The sequence below is a fragment of the Canis aureus genome, chromosome 14 (assembly GCF_053574225.1).
Source record: "Canis aureus isolate CA01 chromosome 14, VMU_Caureus_v.1.0, whole genome shotgun sequence".
Classification (NCBI taxonomy): domain Eukaryota; kingdom Metazoa; phylum Chordata; class Mammalia; order Carnivora; family Canidae; genus Canis; species Canis aureus.
The window spans coordinates 45,657,433-45,669,680 of record NC_135624.1 but is presented as its reverse complement, the minus strand read 5'-3'; the positions used below and the strand labels follow the sequence as shown (position 1 = coordinate 45,669,680).

At 32.4% G+C, this 12,248-nt stretch overlaps 1 protein-coding gene across 3 annotated transcripts in view; it reads left to right on the top strand.

Moving 5' to 3' along the window:
- GABRG1 (gamma-aminobutyric acid type A receptor subunit gamma1) overlaps positions 1-12,248 on the top strand; it is a 79,515-nt gene that overhangs the window by 46,537 nt on the left and 20,730 nt on the right. For all 3 annotated transcript variants that reach the window (XM_077847898.1, XM_077847899.1, XM_077847900.1), the window contains 4 exons: positions 5,499-5,719; positions 6,589-6,671; positions 9,987-10,124; positions 10,250-10,402. In XM_077847898.1, coding sequence (XP_077704024.1) covers positions 5,499-5,719; positions 6,589-6,671; positions 9,987-10,124; positions 10,250-10,402 — 595 coding nt within the window. The remainder of the gene's footprint in view (positions 1-5,498; positions 5,720-6,588; positions 6,672-9,986; positions 10,125-10,249; positions 10,403-12,248) is intronic.

Below are 12,248 nucleotides of genomic sequence, written 5' to 3'. Positions count from 1 at the left end.
TAAACCACATCTGTTTTATCCACTCATCTTTCAATGGACACCGAGGCTCCTTCCACAGCTTGGCTATATTTTTTTTTAGATGTGAGATTAGTAGACTTTGGGTAAATCAGTTCACCCCTTATACTGTGGATGGGCTTCATTCAATCAGACAAGGCTTTACAAGAAAAGACTGAGGTCCCTCGAGGAAGAAGAGATTTTGCCACTTGACTGGCCTCCTACTCAAGACTGAAGAAGCATCAGCTCTTCTCTGGCTCTTCAGTCTCCTGGCCTGCCCTGCAAGTTTTTGGCTTTGAAGTCCCTACAATTTCCTGTGTCAACACCTTAAGATAAATCTATTCTGTCTCTCTGTCCATCCATCCATCCATCCATCCATCCACCCATCTATCCATCCACCCATCCACCCATCTGCTCATTTACCCATCCATCCATCTTATGACCTGTTTCTCTGGAGAACCTTGACTAAAATAGATTTTCACAGAACAAATTTTCGGTTGCTTATTATATACTTCCAGAATCTACCTTCTCCAGTATATAATACACTTTTTAAGGACTGGGATTTTTAAATTTTGTATCTTTTGTAGTGTTTAGCTGTCTGTGATTATATAAAGCTTGATGTTTTACTCTTTGAAATTGTAAATTGAATATTATAGAATAAATATCTAGTAGGAAATGTCTGATTAAGTATGATGCATAAAATTAACACATTAAGTAATAGGACTTTTAGTTTAGAATATTCAGTTCAGCAGTACATGGGGTGGAGCTGGGTCTAGGTCCCAGAGTCAGTTACTGGTAATTGGTAATTTTAGATAATTGTTGTCAAAAACTCTTCCACGTGTAGAATTTTCTGTATATCTGAGGAATGCACATACCCTGATGGACAGAAAATACATGACTTTTTTCTGTTATATATGACTTACATTCTTTTTTTCTTATTATGCCCTGCATTTTACTACCTCTTTACTTCCTCCCCACTTTTATTATTTGAATTTCACATATCTGAATTTTTTTTTAAGGGAAAGCATTTTTTTTAAATTTTTATTTATTTATGATAGTCACAGAGAGAGAGAGAGAGAGGCAGAGACATAGGCAGAGGGAGAAGCAGGCTCCATGAACCGGGAGCCCGATGTGGGATTCGATCCCGGGATCGCGCCTTGGGCCAAAGACAGGTGCCAAACCGCTGCACCACCCAAGGATCCCTCACATATCTGAATTTCATATATCCTTCTGGGTTCAGATTAAATACAACTTCTGTCATAAAGTCTTCCTTAAGTTTACCTACCTGAAAATAACGTCGACTATTTCCATGTCTTTTTAACTGTACCTTTCCCAAGTTTTATTAATGTCCAATTTTTATTTTATGTTAGTATATTCATAACAGGAAGGATCCATTTTCATCTTTGTCAACCCAGAACAACATAGAAGTAACTTAAACACTGAAAAATATTTGTTAAAAAGTTAAATGATGCATGCACTTTTAGAGACCTAAAAGTAAGAAGCCAAAAGTTTGGTAACTGAACCCAAGATTAATGTCTACTTCTTAAATATCTCTTAGTGTATTTCTGGATGACTTCAATGATTTATCCTGACATATCCTCTCTGTTCCTTATCTCTTTTTCTATTTTTCAAATAGAATAACACCAAGTTTTTACTTAACCCTATCATGATAGTATCAAGAATGGGTGCTTTTATAATAACTGTGCAAGGTGGAGCAGCTACCTCTGAACTTCTACCATGAGAGCTATCTGTACTGGGGGTTAGTTGTGCCTGTACCCTTTCTCTGCATGAACATAACCTTAGTATCTCATGTCCTGTCAAGCATTCTGTGGCCCAGCATACTAGTTGGCCATGAGAATAGCTAGTTGGCCATGGGAATAGCTAGTTGGCCATGGGAGTAGCTAGTTTAGGGAGAGATTAATGGCAGGGTGTGAGGGCCTGATCTGGATCAGAGTTCATGATGAAATGATGCACCTACATTAATTACTTAGGTCTGCATTTTGGGTGAAGTTTCTTCATTAGTAGAAAGAGGATAATATTGAATTAACTAGTTCTTTTAAGCGTGAGACACAGTCCATCATTGCTTGTCTGACCATGTAGTAAAAAGACTATGGGACGCACACTTCCATCAGCTACATTTTGATTTGATTGAGTTAGAAATCAAGATGACTCACTTCTTCACCTTCATTCACTAATGCTCTTTTCTCAGCCAACTTGCAAGAAAACAAAGTGAGTGTCACGATGAACACTGAATTTCAAATGTTAAATGCACTGTTCTTATTTCAAAATGCTTATTCTAGAAGCTATTGTACTTGTTCTGAGTGAATGGACATTCCTTCTCATGTTTCTTTTGCTTGTTTTTCATGCAGATAATGCTAACCTCTAAATAAGAACATGAAGAGCGATAACACAGTTTGATCATTTTCTGGAAGTTATACTAACAACATGAGTAAATGAAATTGGATTTTCGATTACATATAAAATAGCACAAACTTTAATGACCCTCTTATCTCAGTGAAGCACTTATTAAGGATTAGCAATTTAAAAGAGCATGGAAGTATTAACATCTGCAAAACATTTAGGAAGATCGGATTATCAAGACACATGCTATGTATCTTTCTCTTCTTGGTCCTAGATTGAGGGAATAATTGTGAGTAGAAAATGTTCCCATTTCCCCCCAAGACTCTGCCTAGAGAGTTTACTCTTTAGAAATCATGATTCTTTCAATGGAGATTAGCGATTGTATCAACAGGTATTCCAGAGAAGATCCGGTCAGCTGCTAAGCAGGATTCACAGCTGCTGGCTACATCCCATCCCCATACATGTTAGTTCTCTCTCAAGGGCTCCCTTTGTTACCCTATTAGTTAGGAATATGTCAGCCCAGTATACCTATCCGGTAGCATGATGTTCTTTACCAACCAACATTGGATCTTTGCCGAGCCAGAATCCTGGCAGATGTGTAAGCCTTATCCTTTATCGTAAGCAGTTTCTACAGTTTGAGGCCATACAGAGGTACAGAGCATTTTTGCCACATAATGTTATTAAATACTCTCTTTAGGATCCACCGTAAAATGAGTATGAGCCTTCCTTCTATTTGCATTTACTATTAAAACCAGAAACCATGTCATTAACACAGGTTGCACTGTTAGACTCTGAATGGTTAGTTGTGTTGGTTGAAGAGGTTGTTTAGATAAATCATAATTTATTACAAAGAAAAGACATCTGCCTGAGAAGTTTGAGGCCAGAATAGGGGTTAAAGATAACTATTATAAAAGCTGTCTGAGGATTTTCCACAAGATTCAGGGAGAAAGTGGTATTTTACATGAGGGTCCACTGGCCCCACCTAAATGCATGTCCACTCCATTAATATCACTTAATAAGATGATGAAGCATCTAAAGAACAAATACACTTCAATATTATGTATTATGACATGTGTTTTGCATTATGGCTCAGCTTGAGTTATGAACAAACAGTACGTCAGCAAGTTTGTGGCTATCGAATGTATAAAGCTTACCTGGTTGCAAAAGTACCTTCAGCCTGTGTTCCATGGCACAGTTTGATTCCGTACCATTCCATACTAAGTTGGAAAAAATAAATTTTAGTCATCTCTCTCTTTCTCTCTCTCTCTCTCTCAATCTTGGCAACCTTATGGCAGTCAAGACTATGTCAGGAGAGGATCATGGTGCAAGTGTTTTTGTGCTTAAGGACTTCATGTCTTCACATCCATGCAAAACACACAGTAGATGCTAAATATATTGGTAGATTATCGAATGATCACGTATTACAATATGGACAAATTATTCATAGTGACTTATCTATATTTCTTAATCCCTTTATAAAGCACATGTCATATGCAACTGCATAATGTCTAGGCCCTTGTTGGATTTTAAATAATTGCTAATATGTTTGTGCTTTTCCCGAATTGGAACACTATTCACCCAAAATAGGTAAGATGATGGTGTTAAAGGGTACAAACTTGTAATAAGTATTTTCTACTTGTAAGCAGCAAATAAGCCATAGAAATCTAATGTACAGTATAATGAGTATAGACAATAATGTACCATCATTTATGTAATATAAATATTGCTACAGTGCCAATCATATTACGGTTTATAAATGTATCAAAGTAACTTTATGTATGTTGTATGCCGTACACCTTAAAATTACATAATTTATTCAATAAATAAAGGGTAAAAAAATACGAAATACCTAAAAGAAGGCTTTCCTTCCTAATCCATATTCCTTCTCTATTTCCTCTATATACTAGCCGTGAAACTAGGATTTGATACAACTTTCCTATGAACAAATTGACTTTAGTCTGTTTATTTATTATTCTCCTTACCTTTTTTTCAGATTTTCATTCATTTCTCAAACTCTAAACTAATATGTCCATCCAGGTAAATTGGCCAATTGCTGGCACTCTATCAGGCGTGAGCAACCGATATTTCCCACCACAAGTAACTCACATAATACTGCATATTTTTCAATTTACTCTTTTCTTTTTCTTTTAATATGAAAGTTTTACACACACGTGCCTATGATCACCTTCCTCAATAGCATTGACGATTACTGCATTCTTCTTCATTAATTTTTATTAAATCAATCTTAATGCCTATACTTTGGCAGGCATTTTTTTCAGGATACAATCACTTCCTTGAGGGTTCTCTCTCAACCATGCAATGCTTGCTGATAACGGGCCCAGCCTGTGCTCTCATATTTGCACCCATCGGGCTCCACTAGGACCACCATTATATGAGGTGGTTGTGGATGTGGATTTGGGATTCAGCCTGTGGTGGCTCAGTCTCCTTATCAACTGCCTAATTACCTCTGTGATGGGGGAGAATTATTTTACTTCTGCATTGCTTAGGACATGTGACTTAAAAATAAAGATTGTAGCAGTAATATTTCACACGGTTGCAGTAAGGATTTAATGACAGGATACATGCAAAACTCAACATAGTGCTTGGCATGTTATATGCACTTCATGGGGGGATGTGCATGTGTGTGATTGCTTCAAAACATTTGAAAACAGTGGAGCTAAGTAATTGTAATTAATTTTTTGGACAAAAGACATAATATAAGGCTCTTCATATAACTTGATGAGTATTTGCATCTTGATTTTGTGCTTGTTTGTGATTTTTTTTAACTTCAGCTCTGTATAAATATCACAAAAATTAATTGTTAACATTAAGATACTCTGCTTTTATATTGAATGACTATATCCTATGTATTATAAAATCTCGAGTAAAATATACAGAACAATTATAAAGCCACACTGGGAAGCAGTTATTACTAGAAATTTTGGGTTTTGTTTTGTATGACATAGGTAACCATTTAAAGAAGAAGGTTAAGATAATGGCATACTCTTTTTAATTTGAGAAGACCGAGTTTGGTGCTATTTACTTACAGAAACTTTATAATGTAAAAATTTAAACATCTGAAGAAAACATCTAAAATAGTGACTTTACTATTATAGGTTGTTACCCTTCTTTTTATTTTTCAGGAATACACAATAGATATAATTTTTGCCCAAACCTGGTTTGACAGTCGTTTAAAATTCAACAGTACCATGAAAGTGCTTATGCTTAACAGTAATATGGTAGGAAAAATTTGGATTCCTGACACTTTCTTCCGAAACTCAAGAAAATCTGATGCACATTGGATAACAACTCCTAACCGTCTGCTTCGAATTTGGAATGATGGACGAGTTCTATATACTCTAAGGTAATACTATTTTTTAAAAGATAGGTGCTCTTATTTATTTTCCGTACTAATACTTGATCAACTTACAAATTTTCTTTTTTCAGTTTTACAAAGGCAGAAATATGGAGTTCCTTTCATCCACTAAAATCTAAAATGGTGGAATATTTTGGAAGCTTTTTTTTTTTTTTTTTTTTAAGCTCAGAGTAACTAGTGTATGGAAGGGACTAAATGCAAAGAAGAAAAACCTCTTGATAGCTGCCTCCTCTGAAGCATAAGAGGATGTGGTGTGAGCATGATGTTTTCTAACTTATAAACCTGTGATGCAAATGGTTTACTTAGATTTTCTCTAGGAGCCTGTCCTGCTCTAAAATTTTCAATAATGTAGTAAAACATCCTCAAGAAAGCATTAAACAAAGGTTGATGTATATGATATTCAAGTTTATTTAATTCATTGTCTTGAACATTAAATCCTAACATATCTTATTAAGAATCATCCTTCATGAAAAGAAGTTCATGAAAATTTAAGAGAAAACAATCACCGTGCTTAACCGTGTATATTGTTAATTCTATACATGTGCAATGTCTGTTGTGGTCTTGAAGTATAAATTTCTTACCTTGAAAAGAAATTAAACTGAAATGTACAGGATGGTAGCTTAGTTGGCTGGAGAGGAGAATATTAGAATATTACAATATTCTATTATAATATTACAATATTGTAAATATTATGATATTACCACTTTTAAAACTTTGAGAGGTTGCAATTATTATTATTTTCTAATAGATCACAGTCTACTATGGTAGGCCAAAATCATTCCTGAAAATTAGACAAGGGATTTTTAATGATTGAAATTATATCTTATTATTTAATATTTATTTTTTCATTTAAACAGATTGACAATTAATGCGGAATGTTATCTTCAGCTTCATAACTTTCCTATGGATGAACATTCCTGTCCACTGGAATTTTCAAGCTGTAAGTAACAAGATATGTGATAATTTCATAGAATTTTAGCCTCAGACTCTGTTTATTTAAAAATGTAAAGTAAAATGAGATAAAATATGATTTATATAATTTTAATAAGTGTGGATTATGTTTATCTCTCAGATAAAATAATTACAAATGATGTATTTGTTTCTTGCTTTTAAATTAAAATTGACAATAAATGCATATAGTAAATGTATATTTTTAATTATATCATTCCTTACAAATTTTGGCTTAATCCAAGTGCCTTTTTCCTATTTTGATTAAGTAAAGTAGTCCTGAAGATAGGTTTCTGTTCAAATGTTTTAACAGTGCCATGAATAAAATATTGCTTCAAATTTTGTTCATCTCCCTGAGGCAAGGTTTAACTTTATTACATTGGGTTTTAAAATATGTTTCAAAGATTGGTTTGGTGAATAATATTTACTACATGAATAGCAAATCTTTGAGAAGACTTTAATGAGTTGGAAAAGCCAAGGTAGAAATAAGCTTATTTTATTCAAAAGAAAGACTGAAACACAGAGAAATGATTAAAGCTAAATATTTTGAATATAAAGAGTATTTTGTTTCAAGAAAATAATTATTACCTTTCTATATGAATATCAATTTAATTCATATTTACTAACATGTTCACATAGATTTTTATAAAAATGTTTTTCTAGATAACAGATAATTGAGCAAGTCTTAAGAAAACATGTAAAATGAGTTTTAAAAATGTTTTTGCCTATATACACAAACTGTCTAATGCTATTTTCTTTCTATTGAAATTTGAGTATCTTAGATATCAAATTCTAAAGTCTATTCACTGTAAATTTTATGTATTCACAAGTATCCTGCTTCTTCACTTACAAAATCCCCAAATATCTCTTGTTGCTTTTATTGATGATTTTCTTGACTTTTCTTACTGATTTTTATCTCATTAAAATGTCCTTTCAAATTTATAATTTATCTACTGGTTTAATTTTCTAACATTAACTTTTCAATGAATAAAACACCCAAATCATAACAAAGACTTGATTAATCCAAGCACTCAATGAATAGTTGATATGCAAATATTTGAAAATGTAGCAATTATTGTACTTGCCTCTAGACACTGACTTAATTCTTTGTGTGAGAATTAAGAGAATTTATCTCTTTGGCTTTGATTGTCCTTGGTATAAATTGATAATCTATCTCTGTGAAAGCAATTGGTTATTACTGACATAAACATAATAATCATAGCTAACTTTTTAAAGTATTTACATGGATCCAGCAGGGAATTAAGGTTTCTATACTTGATATTTCACAACAAATATATCCAAAAGATTTCAATATATCCCCTTTTTAAAAGTCAATATCATGAAATTTAGAGTAGTTAAGTAATAAGCTCACTATTTTTATTTGTGCCCACATTCCTATGTACTATGATTATATTGCATTGATAATAATTTAAAAAATACAAAATATGGAAAAGTAGGATGATTAGAGCCCTATAGAAGAGGAAAGGAGACATGAAAAAAAAAAGAGAGAAGACATGCTTAAATAGGTTGGTTAGTGGAGAGATGGCAGCTATTTCATTGAATGGCTGATGAGGACATCCTGGTACAAAATGATATGTTTTGGAAATTTTAAAAGTTATTGGTAAATTCTGTTCCTATAACGTGGTAGACCAATTCTTCCATTGAAAATAATTTAAGACATCATGTTATTAAAAATCTTCTCATAAACATGTGAGTGAAATCACTAGGAAGGAAGTGAAGCATAAAAAATGAAGCCAGAAAGGAAGTTTATAATCTGTTTTAACCTGAGGACATTTGCCAAACAAGGTAAATTTGAGCTTTGACTTTGACAGCGTTGTGGATTATGTTCTAATAGAACATAATTTCCACATACAGCTGGGTTACAAAGGCTGGACGCTTAGGATAAGATGAAGAAGCACCCCCCACGCCCATACATGCGCGCACACACACACACACACACAACCACTAAAGTCTAAAAGAAAAGTTGCCTCTGCAATCAGCATACCAAGATGAAATAACTCCTTGAGAGTATATAATTACAACCCTACCTTCACACGAATTTGCAGCTTAAATTTCCTTCACTTGATTACTCTGAAAAGCCCTTGCTCCATCCTAAGTAACTTCCAAGATGAAAAAAAAAAAAAAAAAAAAAAAACATTTTCAACACAAATAATTAACAAAGATGTAGTATTCAGAATATATAACTATTCAGACTGAAAAAGAGAGAGAGTGAGAGAGAGAGAGAGAGAGAAAGGGAGAGAGGGAGGGAATCCAATTAAAGAATAGGTGATGAACAAAGCAGTTTTCCAAAGGAGAAATCTAAGAATCTAATAAATATATGAAAAAGTTACTACGTTTCATTTGTAATCAGGAATATGTGAAATAAAATACACTTACATACCAGTAAAAATAGGCTGTCCACATCAAGTTAAATGAGAATATGGATCCAAGGATACTTTCACACTCTGGCTGGCAAGAGAATGTATTGGTATACTTTGAATTTATTGTATACTCTTTATGAAAGAAGATTGGCCCTGTCTCATAAAGTAGAAATTACATGCAATCCACGACCTCAGCTACCCCATACCTAGGTATATATCCCAGAGAAACCTGCATATATGTATTTTGCGAGGCACGTATTGTCATGTTACTAGTAGCAATGTTATGATAGCTGACAAGAAATGTTATTGGTGTCTACAACAGTAAAATGGATAAATTTCAGCACGTCTTTACAATGGAACACATTTACTAAAGCTACATACATTAGCATGAATGACTATTGCAAATGTCATAGTGAAAGAAGTAAAATATTTTATTTCATAATGTATATTACATTACATATTATTTTATTAATATAATATATATATAATATAATAAGATTAGTAATGTTTCTAGTATGGCAATAATCAAGTAAAATTAAAAAAGAACCTAAATTTTGCTATATGTTTCAGATATGCATATCAGAAAATCTATAACAAAAACAGAAGATTATCGTAGAAATCAAGTCAGTGGTTACCTCTGGTTATGAGAGTGTATACTAGATTGGGGTGGACACCAGCATGATTTTATTTTTTTATTTAAGTGCAGTTTCATGGATTATCATTATTTAATCACTATGGGATTGACTTTAAACTATGCATTTTTATATAGTGTATACACATATTTTATGTTATATTTCCTGTGTTTGATATATCCTATAACACAACAATGCATTTCAAAGAACTTGTCTTTGAATAATGTTGGTATTGAAACAGTAACAGATTTAGATCTTGCTAATCTATATATTTTTATTTTAACTTTTACCTAGATGGGTACCCTAAAAATGAAATTGAGTATAAGTGGAAAAAACCTTCTGTTGAAGTGGCTGATCCTAAATACTGGAGATTATATCAGTTTGCATTTGTAGGGTTACGGAACTCGACTGAAATTTCTCACACAATCTCTGGTAAGAAGGAAACAAACACCAATCAGTGAATGATGCTAACACCAGATGACTTTGTATTTAAATTTATAAGTTGGAATCTGTACTTTTATATATTTAATAGCAAAAATAATTTTTTTTTCTTCCAGGAGATTATATTATCATGACAATTTTTTTTGACCTGAGCAGACGAATGGGATATTTCACTATTCAAACCTACATCCCATGTATTTTGACAGTTGTACTTTCTTGGGTGTCTTTTTGGATCAATAAAGATGCTGTACCTGCAAGAACATCACTTGGTATGATATGAATATTATGCTATAATATCATGAGACTGTTGAAATAATGTGAAGAAAGTTTAGAGTTGAACATATTAGAATACTCCTTTACATTACGATCAAGTAAAATTTTAAAAATATTCTAGTGCAATATTTGAAATGAGTATATGAAAAACAAGTAAGAAATAGAATCACAAAGAATTTAAAACTTCAGAATTTTTTAAGAATATTTCCTGCTAATGGATTTCAAAGAGAAAAAACATAAATACTCAGCAAGAATTAATAAGCAAAACCACACACAATACCTGAATCTCAATTTGGTCTATATTTTTAATCACTTCTCATCAAGGTTTTATATTATTTTTTAGCTGAATCACTGATAGCCAGCTTTTATTGACCGATGTGTGTTTAGAAGGCTTTGAAAGCTCCTGTTCTTACAATGGTGCTAATCAACAGTGAACTTTTCAGAAGGGCAAGTCACTGAAAGGGACAAGAAACTTCTGGGCTTCTGTAATCTATAGAATGTGTAATTAGTCTGAATATTTTGAGAGTTGCCTGTACAATAGCACTGATTAAAAGGGTAATTTGTAATTCATACTTGAGAAAATAGACTTTTGGTTTCTTTCTTCAGCAATCAATTGCAATAGTCAAAATCATATAAGAACATATGTCTAATTACTGTACATTTGTTTAAAAGAAAATAACGTCCATTTATGTATTGATATACAAAGACAACTTATTGATCAATTCCATTCCCAAGAGCAGTGATATGAAGCACACTACTGATAATTGTATCTTAAAAAATAAAAAGTAGGCACAATCTGTTTTCAACAATGAGGTTTTCATGTGGTTTCTATGATAGCTGGTGAATAATTCCATGTAATAAATGCAGTAAAATGCAAATCACATAAAAGTGGCAAGATAAAGCCTGAGGAACCCCGCTCTGTACTTGAAACTGCAGTCCCCATGGGAGTATAAAGAGAAGCGTAGATATAGCCAGTGAATAAAATGTACTAACACCTGAGTTTTGTTTCCTATTTAAACTATTATTATTATTTCAAGTTATTTTATGATCTGAAGTAAATAAATTATTTCAGATTCTTTGTATCCTACCATGAGTATTACTTAAATATTCTATTCTGTTTTTAAACATTATTCTCATATTTCTTCCCAAAGAAAATCTGAATGGATTATTTCTCCCATTCTATTTGTATGAAGCCAAAAGCCATGCCGTAGTGTCATGAAAGAAGATAGCCAATTGTGAAATTGTGTTGTTACGTGAATTCATATTTTTTAATATTAGCATACCAACTATAAAGATAAGCCATAGCCATATCTAATTTGAAGAATATCTTTTATATTAATTGTGGGTCATATGTATTTGGAGCTCAAGATATTTGTTAAACAAGTATATGCACATAAATACACACACATTTACATGAATTCATATTTTTAATATTAGCATACCAACTATAAAGATAAGCCATAGCCATATCTAACTTGAAGAATATCTTTTATATTAATTGTGGGCCATATATATTTGGAGCTCAAGATATTTTTTAAACAAGTATATGCACATAAATACACACACACATGCACATATATATTATATATATATATATATATATATATATATTATATATATACACACACATTATATAAGAACATAAGCAGCTCCTTATATGGCTTTCAAATTTACAGTCCCTAAAAGAATATAAAACTAACCAGTTGAGAGCTGACATGGCAATGGGATTGGGATATTAGGGTAGGGAATGCAATAAGCATTGAAAGCATAAAGAATGCTAATATACAAATAAAATATTTTATAACTAAGCTTTGAAACCTAAAATAAAATGAAATTACAGTG